Source organism: Cebus imitator, unplaced genomic scaffold, assembly GCF_001604975.1.
Source record: "Cebus imitator isolate Cc_AM_T3 unplaced genomic scaffold, Cebus_imitator-1.0 Scaffold18, whole genome shotgun sequence".
Taxonomy (NCBI): Eukaryota; Metazoa; Chordata; class Mammalia; order Primates; family Cebidae; genus Cebus; species Cebus imitator.
The window spans coordinates 16,784,975-16,801,688 of NW_016107333.1; the positions used below are offsets into that span (position 1 = coordinate 16,784,975).

General features: G+C 37.9%; 1 protein-coding gene across 27 annotated transcripts in view; it reads right to left on the reverse strand.

Annotated features, from left to right (window-relative positions):
• Positions 1-16,714, reverse strand: part of ANKS1B (ankyrin repeat and sterile alpha motif domain containing 1B) — a 1,267,908-nt gene that overhangs the window by 414,655 nt on the left and 836,539 nt on the right. For 16 of the 27 annotated variants that reach the window (XM_017511074.2, XM_037734055.1, XM_017511056.2 and 13 more), the window contains exon 15: positions 14,901-15,007. In XM_017511074.2, the coding sequence (XP_017366563.1) occupies positions 14,901-15,007 (107 nt within the window). The other 11 variants (XM_037734071.1, XM_037734080.1, XM_037734072.1 and 8 more) reach the window with 4 other exon arrangements.

Below are 16,714 nucleotides of genomic sequence, written 5' to 3' on the forward strand. Positions count from 1 at the left end.
CCCCAGTCTCTCTCTCTTTTTCTGAAACAGGATCTTGCTTGGTTTCCCAGGCTAGAATGCAGTGGTGTGATGATCATAGTCCACTGCAGCCTTGAACTCTTGAGCTCAAGTAATCTTTGTGCCTCAGCCCCTCAAGTAGTTGGGACTATAGGCCACCATCCTCAGCTAATTTTTATTTGTTTGTTTTTCTTTCTTTCTTTCTTTTTTGTAGAGATAGGAGTCTCACTGTGTTGTCCAGACTGGTCTTGAACTCCTGATCTTAAGCTATCCTCCTGATTCAGCCTTCCAAAGTACAGGGATTACAGGTGTGAGCCACTGTGCCTAGCCAGTCATAGATTTCTAACACTAATTTCTCCAACAGTTACACTTTATGCTGTGAAAACGCTTACACTATTGACTTATATTAACATCTGAATGTGATTTGCTATTTGCTGTTAAGTATGCTAGTCTTAGCTGCCTGAGTAGACTGCTGGATCTTTCAGCAGATCCTGTACTATGCCTCTTTGTAGTTTCTACCACATTTAGCACAGTTAGATGAGTATATAGGTACTCAATAGGTGTTCCCTTAGGATTGAATGGATAACTCTCCTGGGAATCCATTCAAAAGGATTTTCCTGAGAACCCCTTAACAAACGCTTATCTACTTTCTACTTTAGACTGTCAACACATGTTAAAGGATAAAAGATGCAGATTTGAAACACATAGATTTATATTTTAAAATGCTGTGGCATATTTGTTAATACACTTCACAGTCTGAATGCAAGTTTTAGTTAGTTACCCTCAAGGACAAAACTACTAGACTCCTGAGTATTCAAATGGTCTCATAAAAGTCATCATAATGTTATCATTTATAGTGAAGGGAACATTTTGTAATAAGTGTGTGTCTTTGAGTATGTTTCCTGGGGAAAGTGCTAAATGCAATCTAGTCCATGGAAGTCCCGCAGTACACTGCCAACAATCTGCACCATTTCATGGCCACTTCGCCTGAATGGCTCAGTTCTTTGGGTGTCCATGTAGTCGACTAATGAAGTCTGTGGTGAGTAGGAGTTAATTAAGGTGACTAGCTTTCCAACATCCTTTAAAGTTATTTGATTTAAGGTTGCTGAGATAGGTGGGTTATGGATATTTCAATATTCCTAGAATAATGCATGTAAGCTTCTTCCTTGTATCCAATGTTTTATGAGCGTAAGAGCAATGAAGCCCTGTGCCAATTTCTCTGTTTCACTGGCTAATCAGTAATTCTTACATGGTGTGCCAGCTAAATGGAACAGGCACTCTTGTCACCATCATGATTCATTGCTTACTGAAAGCACAGAGCTAGCCTTAATCTAATTCTTAATGAAACCTTACAAACTAGGTATACTGTCTCCAATTTGCACATGAAAAACAGACATTTACGAAGGTTGAGGGACTGGCCCAGGATCTCACACCAAGTAGGTAAAGAGGCCAGACCATGGAAGCCATTCTGTGCCTTAAAGTGCAGTTGTCTTTCAATTTCCTATGGAGCATGATTGTCTTTTCCATGCTGAATTTAATGATTACAAATCTCAAATGAGCCCTAAACATGGCCCTTTAATCCTACTCCATTCTCTTAGTAAATTCTTCTCACTCTCTGAAGCAACTTTTAAATTATCTTCTCTATCCTTAAATCTTCCACATCCTTATAGCATTATTCACTAGAAAATAGAAACCATCAGAAGAAACATATTTCCATGTGCTTAGTGCCTCATATACCAATCATGACGGTATCCACCTTCTCTGTCTTCTCTTCTGTTATCACAGGAATGTCCCCATTAACGACCAACTCTCTACTTGGCTCTGGATCCCAGCCTCTCTCATCTTTATTCTTTCGATCTTTCTTTCTTTTACAATATCAATACCTCTTTTTTCTACCTGATCGTTCCTTTCAGTGGCCAAACATGACTCCAGTCTCTCCTGCTTTTAAAAATTCCTCCCCTCACCCCAAAAGTCACCCTTTAGCTAATAGTGTATTTCTGCACTTCCATTATCAGAAATTGTCAACTTCTTTTGACAGTTGTCTACTACTTCTTCGATCCAATGCAATATGGCTCCCGTGGCTCTTATTTCACAGAATGTATTCTTGTTAAGTTCTCCAGGAGCCTCTGTGTGGCCAAATCCAGTGGCTAACTCTCTTGTTTCATTTTTTTTTTTTTTTACCTACAACGTTTATTTTAAGTTCCAGGGTATATGTACAGGATGTACAGGTTTGTTACACAGGTAAATGTATCCCTTGGTGGTGTGCTGCACAGATCAACCAATCACCTAGGTATTAAGTCCAGCATCCCTTAGCTATTCTTCCTGATGCTCTCCCTCCACCAACCAGCAACCCTGACAGGCCCCACTATGTGCTGTTCCCTGCCATGTGTCCATGTGTTCTCATCATTCAGCTCCCATTTATAAGTGAGAATGTGCAGAGCTTCGTTTTCTGTTTTTGTGTTAGTTTGCTGAGGATAATGGCTTCTAGCTCAACCCATGTCCCTGTGGAGGACATGTTATCATACCTTTTTATGGCTGTATAGTATTCCATGGTGTATATGTACCACATTTTCCTTTTCCAGTCTATCACTGATGGACATTTGGTCGATTCTCATTTGATCTCTCATCAGTGTTCTACCCAACTGATTGATAACTTTCCCATGGAGCAAGCTTTTAGGGGAAAGATTATTCCATTTCTAAACACTCGGAATTTGAGGGGTCAGTAGAGTATATAGGAGGTAGAAAACTTTGCTTTTGTGGATTATTGGTGAAGTAACCTAAGGTGAAAGTGTGGAATGGGAAGAGAAAAGACTCAAGGGCTAAGCCTGAGGGTAAAGGCAGAAGCAGGGAGGGCTACAAGGAAGACACAGAAGGTAGGGGGAAGTAACAGAGACAAGGTTAGAGGTCAAGGACAAAAAGAGTTGTCATAAAAAAAAAAAGAGAGGTCAGAACGAAAGGCCACAGAAAGATCAGGTAGATAAGGAACAGGAAGAGTATATTGTCTTTGGCAATTAAGAGTTTATTGGTCGTCATCTATAAATAATTTTATAAATAATTTCAGAATGATGACAGAAGCTGATGGTATTACGGCCTGATTGTACTTTTCTGAAGAGCAAGCCAGCAAGTGTAGGCATTCTTTTGAGAAGCTTGGTTATGGAGAAAGAAGAGTAAGTGGATAGTGTCCACAGCAGAATAAGAATTGAGGATGGTTTTGAAAAAAAATCAGGTTATATCTGAGTTTACTCAGAGAGGGTAGAGAAGAAAGCTTCCCTAATATCACAGCATTATGCAAGAACTGCATATAAAAATATAATCTATTTCTTCTGCCTCTAAGATAATTGAGGTAATAGATGTGTAAGAGTTTAAAAAACCATAAAGTACAACAAAAATAACCAGGAAGTCAATGGATTGCATTTTTAAACTATATAACACACCCTTTACCCCACTCCCTGCAATAAGAACCTTACTGCTATTTATTCAGTAGTTCTTAAATGATTGATTTGTTGTGGATGATCTTTCGCTTGCTTCCTTCTGAAATAGTGAGGGATTTCTGGAGTAAATGTTTGCCAGCCTGAATATTCCTATTTACTTGTCCTAGGCTAACAGATAACTGGATGGGCCATATTGTTACACAGGCCTGATGAATGCTAAATGTTCAGCTCTATCTCTACAGGATTACACCTTTCTGAAAAATGTATAATATAACTTTTGTCAAAGAAACTTGAGATACATTTGTTTCTATGCCTCAAATTTCAAGACCTCCCTCCAAACTTTGGAAGGACAAACCTAATTTTCTTTGCCAGGCATCAAACCAGACATTGGCTTATAACTTAAGATGTTCCATAATTCTTTCAATATGAATCCTAATTATCTTTGCTCCCTCTAAGAGAAGGTAAAAGTATAACAATGTGAAATCTAATTCTGTGGACTCAAGGGGCAGAAATCAGTGATCTGGTATTCAGAGGCCTACATTATCCATTTCATTTTTCTCACCTCTGTAATTCATAAGTAGAATTGCAAGGGCTCTTGTTCTTCAATACTATTTTAGATCATACACTGTCAAATGAATGAATAGTTCTCAATGCCTGTGGTGCACTTGGTTCACAAAGACTAGCATAGGTTGTCTTGAAATAAAGCCAGGGAGATGCATGTAATGACTTGTAAGGTATTGTTTCTGTGTCTTTCTAGCCTGAGTTTTCTTATGGATAAGAATCTACAGCCTTTTGTTATGACAGCTCATTACATCATAGAAAAAATTATACTGAAAGACAGATCATGTCTTCCATGAACACTGCTACTGTTTGATGTGGTGTCTCCTGCATGCATGAAATGACTCTCACTCGGAAGGTCTCATGGTCTGAGAACAAACTTGATCTGGAAATTCATCTGTATTTTTATAACCCTATGTATGGTGAAAAGGTTTCCTTAGGTTAGACTGCCTAATCTCTGCATGAGGCCATTTTTTTTTCTTCTCTGTCACCTCTTCTGTTGCTACTTCTCAGAAACATCATCCATCCAAGATTAAAGAATATTTATGCTATTTTTGTTTTTCCAGGGCTCAGATCTTTCTCAGCTCACTCAGATATGCTGCCCCAGTATCTCTTATTAAAAACTTTTCCCTTTGGACTCAGATTGACTTGGGTTTAAATCTTGAGTGTTTTGGACCATATGTTTAGTCTTTCTATAACTAAGTTTTGCCCTTGTAAAACTGGAATAATACTACATACTTTGTAACATTTGTGGGAGAGGTAAAGATAATGTATGTGAAAATCATATAACAAGTTCTTGATAAACAATAGTTGTATTATTGAACTGGCTATATTTGTTTCTTGCTATAAAACATGACTTGCCTAATCATCAATTTCCTTGGAGTGCTTCTATCAGGTAGTTACCAAGTGTAAGGATGGAAATCAAACAAATATTTCTTGTAAGTGTGATTTATTTAGGTACCAGAAGAGGTTGCAAAATAAAATGGAAAGAGTATAGGGCTAGAAAGGTAACAAGTTTCTGGTTCTGGTGTTGCCAGTTCTCATATTAAATAGCAGTGTTATCTGTATACGATGACTCATCTATGAAAAACTCTAAGTTATCAGAAAGATTACATTTATCATTGATGAAAGAATAACATCAGATCCCTCAGGCATCTGGAATCTCATGTAAACCTCATACAGATTGAATTTAATTCAATTAAGTAACTATTGAATGATCATTATGGACTGTGCTTGGCAATGTGAGGGATAATAAACAAAGGCTACACATATACACACATTTATTGAGGACCGTTATGAGTTCAATTGTGTCACTCCAAATGTATATGTTGAAGTTTTAACCCCTAGTATCTCAGGATGTGGCCTTATTTGGAGACAGGGTCTTTACAGGCATATTCAAGTTAAAATGAGGTCATTAGGGCGAGCCCAGATCAAATATGACTGGTGCATATTCTACATACACAGAGGAAAGAGAATTTGAAATACAAGGAGAAGGTGGCCATTTACAAATCAAGGAGATAGGTCCAGAACAGCTCCTTCCCTTATAGCCCTCAGAGGAACCAACCCTGCTGGTACTTTGGTCTCAGACTTCTGGCCTCCAGAACTGTGAGACAATAAATTTGTTGTTTCAGCCCCCTAGTTTGTGGTACCTTGTTACGGCAGCCCTAGCAAACTGATATAAAGTGCTAGTAACTGGGAAACTAACAGTGAACTGGGCACTGTTCTTCGTCTCAGGGGAAAGAGTTTGGTAAAGAAGCAGATACTTCAGTCCCATGTGATAAGCCTGCTCCAAGAGAGGTATGTACAGGGTGTCATGGGAGGTCAGTGAAGGACAGTTGAGCATTACAAAGGTTTGTTTAAGGCTCCTGAGTAGGGACCTCTAAGCCAGGTTTTTAAAGTAGGAGTGCAAAGATGTGAGCAAGAAGCAAGGGTTCTGGGCAGAAAACAGTGTTTATATGAGGCAGTGTATGCAAAGGTGTGGATGTATGAGCAGGTGAGGCACTGTTGTAGAACTGTAAGTAATTCAACATGGCCAGAGCTTAAGAGGGGTGAAAGATAAGGCTGGAGAGGTGAGCAAGCTCCAGGTCAGTAGGGGAAGGCTCCCTACAGCCAGAGGAGTGCCTAGGACCTTGAGGTAGGTCTTCCATGATTAGCAATCAGGAGGACATAGGCTTTGTTAGGTAAGAGGGAAATTGTGAACAAAAGTGAAGGTATATATTTATTTGGCAGTGAGCATTCCGGTCTGGTTAAAGCAGACATCCTCTTGAGAAGTACAGCAAGGAGGTAAGAAGGTAAGAAGATAAAGTCCCTCAAAGGATCAGAAATATGACAAACTGGGAGTGCTCTGAGGCAGGGCTAGTATCTCATTTAGTGCCCGCAGTATAGCAGTGGCTCAAGAAACAATTGCTGAATAAGTGAAGGGAGAAGTGGTGAAATTGTGTCCTTTTACTGAATTGAGCAGAGACTTCTAGGTTACAGAGGTTTGGTTTTGAAATCTAGGCTCTGCTGGCAATTTTTTTTTAACCTTGTTGGGTTTTATCCTCTTTATTTCTAATTATGAGTATAATAATACTGACAGTATTAGTGAGAATTATTTGGGTAATTTATATGGAACCATATAGAACTATGGGCATACTAATACTTAGTATGTGATAATTTATATGGAACTATAGAGAATACATGGAACTATATAGAATTATATGAAACTATATAGAATTATGGGTATACTAATACAGTATATGGTGAGAATTATATGGGATAATTTACGTGGAACTATATAGAACTTTAAAATTCCATTTGATTAATATTTATTAAGAAGTTACTATATGCCAAGCCCTGTGTGAGGCTTTAGGAATAGAAAGATAAACAAGACTCAAACTCTGCCTCTAAAGAGTTTACTCTCTGTGAAGAGGATGGGGAAGCAGACAACTGAACAGATAAAAGAACTGCAATGTAATATGATAAGGACTAGCATAGAGCACCGTGGGTGCACAGAAAAGGGACAGTTATGCCAGCCAGACAGCAGGATAGTGTTGGGGAATACTTCCTGGAGGAAGTGATGCTTAAGCTGATTCATGAACAATGATACACAATTAGGTGAAGAAGGGAGAAAAAGGAATTCCAAACAGAGGGGAAAACAGGCTTGCTTTGCAGCTGTGTTTTTCTAGTTCCTGTGCCTGTGCAATTCCCTTGCCGAAAATATACTCCAGTCTGCTTGGTTAAAGCAAAAACACCCTCCGTAGCTCTCATCAGACTCCTGAAGGCTGGATTGTGCTCTGAATAGCCTCAGCTATTGGCTGGGTTCTCTTTAAACTAAACAGGCCTTCAGAAACCCTTCATGTAGCCACCTGCCTGATTTCCTCACTCCCTTTCTCCTGCCTTCTTTCTTTTCTTTCTGTCTTTTCTAGGTATCTGCTTTCTTCCTCCTCCTTTCATTAAACATTTCCTGTGTCTACATGTGGAAACTACAGGCTGTACCAGGAGATGCAGAGGTTAAAAGCATACATCTAACTCTTGAGGAGCTCAAAATTGACAGTCGGGTCAGCAAGCGATGGCCCATTGATCAGATCTGCCTGTTTTTGTAAATAAAGTTTTATGGGAACATACCCACGCCCATTCATCTACGTACTGGCTATGGCTGCTTTCATGCTACAATAGCCGAGTTGTGTAGTTGCAATAAAAACCATGTGGCTTGCAAAGCCTAAAATATTTACCATCTGGCCCTTTACAGAAAAAGTTTGCTGGCCCCTGTCCTAGTGTTTATATATGGCAGAAGTGGTGAGGCTAGATGGACAAGTAAAGCGGTGATGTACCCCAGTAAGATAACGTTTTTCAAAAGGGTACTACAGAAGGAGAGTTCCTAACCCATACTTGGAGGTTCAGAAAAGAGCTGAGAGCTAAAAAAAGTGACAAGTATGCTAAGAGCTAAAGGATAAAAAGGAGTTAAGAGAGAAAGGAATATCATTCTTGGCAGAGAGAGTAGCATGTGCAAAAGCCAGGCAATTAAAGAAAAAAAATGCAGTTCTCTATTGCAAAAAAGAGGAAGCAGTGAAAGACAAGGCTGGAAAATAAGTAAGGGCCAGGTCACTAAGGATCCTAAATATGAAAGCCATATTAAGGATTTTAGAAATGCCCTATATTCTTCCATAGGTAATTGAGAACCTCTGAAGGATTTTAAGCAGAGTAGTGCTAAAGCAAATTGCACTCTAGAAAGATCATGCTGGCTGCAGTATAGTTAACATTTATTGGGCATTTATTCTATGCCAGGTCTGTGCTAAATTCTCTTTGCATTTGGAAATGTTTATTGAGTAGCCGGACAGCACTGGGAACCAGGTAGAAAGAGGTGAGACATGGAGAACATATATGGATCTATCAGACCCAGCGATCTCCCTAAGGGATGGGAAGGTGTAGAACACCACCCTTATTTGGAGGCATGAGGAGAAGGAGAGCAGGGGTAATTGCAAAGGAGAGTATAACGTCATGGAACACAAATGAGGAGTAAATAATAAGGAGTGGATAGCGAAAATCAGATATCGAAAAAAGAGCAAAGAGAAAAAAAGTAAAAAACAAGTAGGGAGTGGGGAACTGGTAAGAAGCAGATCACAGCTGACTTCAAAGAGAACAATTTCAACAGGAGAGTTGAGACACAGGCTGGATTATAGGGTTAAGAAAGTGGTTCGAAGTGAGAAAATGGAGGTCACTGCCACTGAATGCTTGTTTGAAAGATTTGTCTTTTTAAGGAAAACTAGAAATATGATTGTGGCTGGAATTCTTAAAATTAGGCTGTAATTCAGCAGCTTTGGTAACTCTTCAGATTCATGAAGTAAGTTTCTCATCTCAAATATCTGGTCATTTGAAGTAATACTGGAGATCGAATTATGCAAATATGCTGCATGACCAAATTAAAGGCCTATTTATGTGAGCATTAGTTAGTAATGGGTGTTATATTATATACTGCATTATTAGAAAATGGAGCAGCATATTTTAGTGCTTAAAATTTTATCAGAGTAACTTCCAGAAGGAAGAAAAGGCTCCTTTTTAACATAAGATTTGAATAATTTTTTTTCTGAAAGCCATTCTTCCAAGATAGTCACCTCTGCATGTGCCCTCATTTTGACTTTCTGCGGCACAAGCAATCAGTATTCGTGCAAGGCTAATGGGATATACAAGAACAATTAGTAGCTCTGCCAGCAACAATATTGTACTTGCCTCTTTAAAGAGCTCAAAATATTAAATAACAATCAAAAAGAACATTTCTTCTAGATCCCTCATTAGATTGATTTTACAGATGAGTAAACTGAATCATAGAGAAACGAGATAGTGGAAATGAGAAGTCTTACTTTAGTTCTAACTCACACCACTGTGAGGCTGTGCCTATTATATTTGTAATTAAGCTGTTGTCCAGATAAAGTCAAACCCTCTTGGCTTTGACTTTTAGATACCAACAGATTTTTAAATGCTGGCAGTTGAAAAGGTTATGTTTTTTTTTTTTTTCTTTCGAAAGTGGGTTTGAAATTATTGGCCTAAATGATTTTAGAAAACTATAGCTGTACTTTTAACATAAGGCCACCTGCTCAACTCTGAGCCTAGCCTGTTTGAGAAATAAGAAGACACAGGGAAATTGGCAGGTATTTTTCTCTTGTATCTTTAAATCTCAGTAAGTTCACAAAATTTTCCTAACCAATATTGGAACAAGAAATTATCATGGTGGGGGGGTGATTAGTCTCACACTTTAGGGATAATTTATTTTTCTACTTCACAAGTTTAACTTCCTACTTGGATCACAATATGCTACTAAGGTACTTAAAAGGTCATTTTTTCAGGCCAACTGCAAATGATATTTTCATTATAGAAAAGTTATGTAAAAGTGGAAAAGAGATGTAAGTCCATTAATGTGTAAAATGCACCACAGCAATGGGAAAAAAGTTTTAATTAAATATGTATAAGCTCTAGCTTGTGCAAATATTTTGTTCAAATGGATGACCCCAAGAGCTCTGTGGCTCCACTGCAGTGTCTAATAGGCACTGCTCACGTTGACCTTCAGCAAGTCCTTTATGAATGCTGTCCACCCAAGTGTACAGAAATGCCAATTCATGTAGGGCTATCAGTATTACTGTTACTTCTTATTCTGTAAAGGCTGCATTTTAACATTTTAATAAGGGTCAAAGCATTCCAAGTTAACCTAGATGGCAATTGCTAGAAACACAGGAGATGCTTTAAAAAATGAGTCGGTAATGATTTCATTCTTTCCTATTTTGATTAGAGTTTACAAATATAACTGTCAGCTAGTTATCATGGTGAGGTTATGATTCAGTCCTCCTCCAAGTAGTATAAACTCCTTAATACAGTCTTCAGACTATGAATCTACCATAACACTGCCAATGTTTTGATATCATCAGCATCTTCATCTTCCTTTATTTCATGTTATGACAGACTTTACCTCTTCTATTATCGACTGTAATTTGTTGCTGACAAACCAATTGCTAGTAAATTCATATGTTGAGTGATGGTGATTATGTGAAGAATGAGGGGCAAGATCCCTGTGGTGAGGTGTGTGTGCACCTACGTGTGCATGAAGAAACGTGTATGTGTGTGATGTGCATGCAACTAATACAGGTCTGAGGGAAATACTGTACTCTCCTTGAGGGTAAGGGTCATGCCTTATTCACTGTTACATCCCTAGTACTTAACACTGTCCCTGGCACATAAATGATGTCTAAGGAGTGTTTGTTGCATGAATGAGTGAAGGTACTAATGTTCCATGTTCCCATTGGCAGAATAAGGCTTCCAGTTTTAAAACGAGACTGGAGGTCCACCTACAACAGTCTGTCGTGCTTTCGGTTTTTACAGGCTGATTTCTATGCACACAGCATTATGCTGGGAGTTGTGAGGAAGGCAAGGAAACTGAATACACAGAACTTGGACTTGAGAAGCTTCCAGTCTAATTGGGAAGACAAGATACATACAAGTGAAAACTTAACTCCTATTTCTAGAGAGAGAATAATGGCATGCCAAATATATTTTTTTCATATCAAACATAACCACTGCGTGAGTTCAGGAAAAAAGAGGCTGTTCTGGACTGCAGTCATTAAGGAAAGCTACCTGAACTAAGCAGGAATTGAGTTATACCCTTGAGGATAAAAGACAGAGGGGAAGGAAAGGAAATGTCTGTCCAGGAGGAGTAGGTAGAGAGTACAGATGAACAAAGTTATTAAGATAAGAATAGATCATTTGGAATTTAAAATTTAGGAATCAGTCATCAGACTTTGAAAAACACATGCGATGGTAGAGACAAATATAATGAGGAAGTAAATGAGCATGTGCATTTTTGCATAGTAATCACTTTATACCTAAGCTCCGTGGTGAAAAAAAAAATGTGGAAACTTAGACACATTCTGTATGTTACAAATTCAGGGGAGGTGAGTGAAATGTCAGAGGGCATGGCAGCATTCCCAGAGGTGAGTATCAGGTAGGCTTTGCCAACCAGGAGGGAGGTGGTAATATTTGACTTCTGAGGGGATAAACAAGAAGGGTGGGATCTGGGCAGATTTTAAGACAAAAGATTCTGTTGTGAAGGGCTTTTGGTTTAAACATAGATATGACTTTCCTAAAGTCTCAGGTAACATGATGTACCTTTATAACTATTCTTTGATTGTACCAATTTCTACTTATTTTACATTTTTAAGGACACAGAAGGATCTAAACTGTGTGCACAACTATTCTACAAACCAAAATGAAAACCAAAATGAAATACATAAAGGAAAAGTTTAAAATTTGGACCTTAAGATATGGGGAAAAAATTCAAACATCTGTAAAATCAAGGGTAAATATTAGTCTGAAGGAGGGGCAATAATTGACAAAATATTTAAAAACAATTATAGGGGGAGGCATGGGTAGCTCACGCCTGTAATCCCAGTACTTTGGGTGGTTAAAGTGGGTGGATCGTTTGAGGTCAGGAGTTCTAGACCAGCCTGGCCGACGTGGTGAAACCTCATCTCTACTAAAAATACAAAAGTTAGCTGGGTGTGGTGGTGCACACCTGTAATCCCAGCTACTTGGGGGGCTGAGGCAAGAGAATCGCTTGAAATAGAAAGATGAAGGCTTCAGTGAGCCAAGATCACTCCACTGCATTCTAACCTGGGTAACAGAGTAAGGCTTCATCTCAAAAAACCCCAAAAAACAAAAAACAATTGGGGTCTTAGACATTGGTGATAATAGTCTTTCTTAAAGATAATTATAGCCATGGTGATAAATTATTCACATATTGTGTTTATATGTGGAAGTATGTATGTAGAACAGATTTAGCAAACAATTTTAAAAGCTTTCAATAAATACTTTAAGTTACTTATATGAACAATTTAAGTTCACATTCATTATTGGATTCTTGATTGAATAAAAAATTAACTCCTGAAAATGTTTTCTAAACAAAGTACATCTATGCGTGGATGCACTATGATGTTTCAACCAACATTAATTACATCCTTTTGATTTCTACTGTCTTGTTCAAAAAAGCTAATAAGACCTGTACTACATCATAGTTAATAGGAGTGTAGTGTTTGTTGCTTAGGCAACAGGAGTAATAAATGCAGGTCAGAATGTGCTTCAAGAAAAACAAAAGCTAGAATGTGATACTGAGTGGAGACTAAGCAAGTCTAATGGATTTTTCACCACATTAAAGAAATATGTTTCTTACAGTGAGCCAATCATATTCATGTATTAGTTAGGCTAAGTTTGTAATTACATAAATTAGATTATGTAGATCAATAAATAATTTTTATAAAGGTAGAAATTAATCGCTATAATTCTAGTAGCAAATAAATGGTGTATAACAGCATATAAAGCACTAATTGATGATACCACTTCATGATTTGCTTCATTTTCATAATTAATTAACTCCTCTAAATGGCAATTCAAAGTTTTTTTAAAAAGATAATTCTGTCTCATGAAGAAAGTATTTGATTGGCCCATCTAAATTAATATTATTTTCTAGAAAATTATACAGAATATTTCAAATTAAACAAGTAAAGAATATATTCTATGATTAGACCTTGGTTACATCACATATGTCCAGGATTTTGCCTTCCAGATAAATTTTGCAGTGCTTATACATGATTCATTCATGAATAATTTTTACGATCACTCTTCAAATGCTTATTTGAAAACTGTTTGATTAACCTTTCAGTTTGAGGCTTTCAAAAAGGTGTTATATTTGCTCATACGTGTTTAACATTCAGAGGAAAAATAAGCTGAATTAAAGTCTTTCAGAGTGGCCAAATGATCCAGGAAATTCAAAGACCTAACTTCTCATGGGACCAGAATAAATTTGGACAAGGGTTTCAGGGGCGAGAATGAGAAACCCTTATTTCAAGTAGACATAGGGAGAAAGAATTAAGATATTTAAATATACAGTAAACACAAATAATAATGAAAAGACTTCAATTCTGTTTGATTCTTTAATTCTTAATGCCATCTATTTAATGCCCCAAGTCTGTCCTAAATCTGTTCAGTGTTCTAAGACTTTCATAGCAATTGAAGAACTTCCACTTTTTTTCATTTCAATACCCACAGTATCTTGTCTATATAACCAGTGACAGTACTTAAGGACACAGAAGGATCTAAACTAAAGAAAACACAAGAAAAATAACAGTAGCTGCATATTTCAGTATAAAAAAACCCAACAAATCACTCATAAAGCATTCTGGACATACAATTACTTAGAGCTCATATATCTTCCTATATTTATGTCCTTTTTATTTTTAAAAACTCGTGGGCATACATACTTTTGGAGAAGGAGAAGTTGAATAATGTTAATAACCTTCAAATCTATAATACTCAAGTCAACCTCAGAGAAAAATAATCTGAGATAGAAATAAAAAATCTAACCAGCTCTCACTGTTGCGTTATCATTTCTGGTACTAGTAAGCTGCAGGTGTCAGCCCTATTATTTTATTTAGGATGGGTTGTTACTTATTTCTACAAGTCATTTGTGTGCTGCATGCCTGTGTTATGTAGGTCTCTCTAAATTTAGGGATCACTGATATGTGTGATAGCTACTTAAAAGCAAGGAAAGGTAAAAAAGCTGTGACGTAGCTTAACGAGGGGAACTGATGAGCACTGGGGGAGGTATGGAAATGATTAGAAAGCTGAATTTTTGGTCTGCACAGTTCCCCATCCTCCTTCCTCACCTATATGCAAAATGGTAGAAAGTTAGCACATGCCAGGTTTAGACTGCATGTAGATCAGTATTCAGAAGTACATGACTATACTTAGTCTACAAACCTCTTTCTAAATATTGACAGCTAAATGACCAAAGTGTTTATTTTCCACCTAAAGTAATAAACAATACTTCAACACTCTTCAATCAGCATGTGGAAGTGAACGCTCTCCATAACTGACCATCTGAAGCAGTTTGCTAATGAACTGAAGGTTTTCCACATGATTGAAACTGCTTATTGAACAATTATCAGGAAAAGAAATGATCTTCACACTGTAAACATGACAACTTGTCTCATTAACCACTAAATGCTGGTGCTCAAGTGAAATAATATAAGAATCAAGAATTAGCTGAAGAGTAATATAATCTGAGTATTCTAAGATTACAAATTTATAAAATAAACATACAAAGAATGACAGGGAGAATATCAATATTAATCTTCTTTCACTGCCTATAAATAGCACTCTCACCAGTTCATTCATATAGCACATATGTATATGGCTACATACAGATCTCATTTTTTATCAAGAGTCTATCTGTACACAGTAAGTTCAGTCTTAAGGGCATTCAATTTTCCGATGCAGTTACATATATAAATCTGACCGATTTTGGTGCAAATCAGGCTGCCTCTGAGCCATGTAAGACACATAAGAATCAAAGACAGACAAAAGGCAGCTCTGTGGACACAGAGAGCGTCTTACCATAAACTGCACATTGTCAAATCCATTAGCCATCAGGTGGTTCTCGTACTGAGGTAGCCCAATGCTTTCCAACCATTGTCCCACTGTTTGGACAGGGCATCTGGGTCCTGTAAGAGGATGAAGAGGGAAGCGTTTAAGCAGGGAGTAGCCGTCCACGGGGTAATAGCGGTAGTCCTGGGCTGAGAGGTGGCATTGCCACATCATGCCCCTGGGAAAGTTGCTATCAAAGGAGCCCGCCAGCTTGACAGATTAATGTTCTCAGCGAGAGAGCAAAGTCAGAAGTAAAACATAGTTTGCCAGGCAGGCTGTGGAGTATGACTTGATCCTAGCTCCACATTTCTTACATATTAATCTTTACTACCGACCAGTACGTCATACAGCCCCCAAAACCAGGCAGCAGAAGAAGGCATATCAAGCTGTCAGCTTGGGCTGGTCTGCGTTCTATGTGATTGTTGGAGTACTCCACAATGAGCAATGCACGGCCGGCAGCCAGAATTCTTTTTTATCAAGTACTCCTACACTCATCAGTATGCAGCTCCATGCTCCTTGCTCCCCCTCGCTCGCTCCCCTTCATTACCCAGCCCAGGCTACACCTCGCATTTTCAATAATAGCCATCAGATAAGGCAGATTTTTTTTGTCTGCAAGCTGTAAGCCTGCTGCTGCTGCTTCCTCCTACACACCCATCCAAGCGTCAATCTTGAATGATGAGAGCAGTCAAAACAAATGCAGAAAATAGCAAGATTCAAAAGCAAACCAAAGTACTTAAATCTGAATTGAATCTTCATACTGGTTATACGTTACAGAGCTATTTGTTGTGGAATTTTACGTTTCAAAAGAACCAGGAAATGCGAAGCTTGAACTATAGCTTATAACAGAGCTCACGACAGGTTCCCTTTCTCCTTTTCCTTTCTTTCCTGCCTTTTCTTCTTTTTTTTAAATGCAGCACAGATAAATGCTTCTGATCTAAAGCTTTGCAGTGTTTGGAGAGTAAGTATTCTGTTTCTTTACCGTGCTATCGCAAAATGAGCCTCTCTGAGATATATATATATATATATTTTCCTTTTTGAAATACTGCAACAAACTGCATTGCAATCTTGAAGTCAGGATAATTTATTTCTTGTTTGCATGGCTTCTTCCAAACAAAAGTATTATTAGGCACAAGAAATCCTTTTCCCCTCTGATTTTTATAACCCAATCTACCGGGGTTACCATTGTAAATTAGCTATAAAGGTAACATTAACTGTGTAGAATTTTTTTTTAAATAAAGAAGATGAGTCCTAATCCAAATAATTCAAAAATAACAGATGTTAATGTGTGAGTTTTACTGAATGGCAGATAGACTGAGTAATTTATTTAATAATTGTGAGAAACCAGGGATTAAGAATAGAACCCACAGGACTAGATCATCAGAAAAATAGACTCTAAAGCTTGCAGAAAGGTTAGTCTAACCTCTTTCCTAACGTAGGCATCCTTGGCTACAATGTTCCTAGAAGAATATCTTCCATCTTCTACTTGAATACTGCCTGTAACAGAGCTCTTACTACTTCTCACGAAGTCTTAATGTATTAGAAAGATATCTCACTTCCTACCTTGCTTCTACTCACTGCTCCAGCTCTGCCTTTGGAGAAGCACGGATTGGAACAGTGCCTCTTCCATAAAGAGCTTTAAAATTTAAAGATAACTCTCTCATCCCCCCAAAGCAGCCACCTGGCACATAGTAAGTGCCTAATACGAATTTATTGACTAAATGAAACATCGCTTTTCTTCTTTTCTCAAATTTCATCTTTCTCTGCTTCCTTTCTCTTTTTAAGGG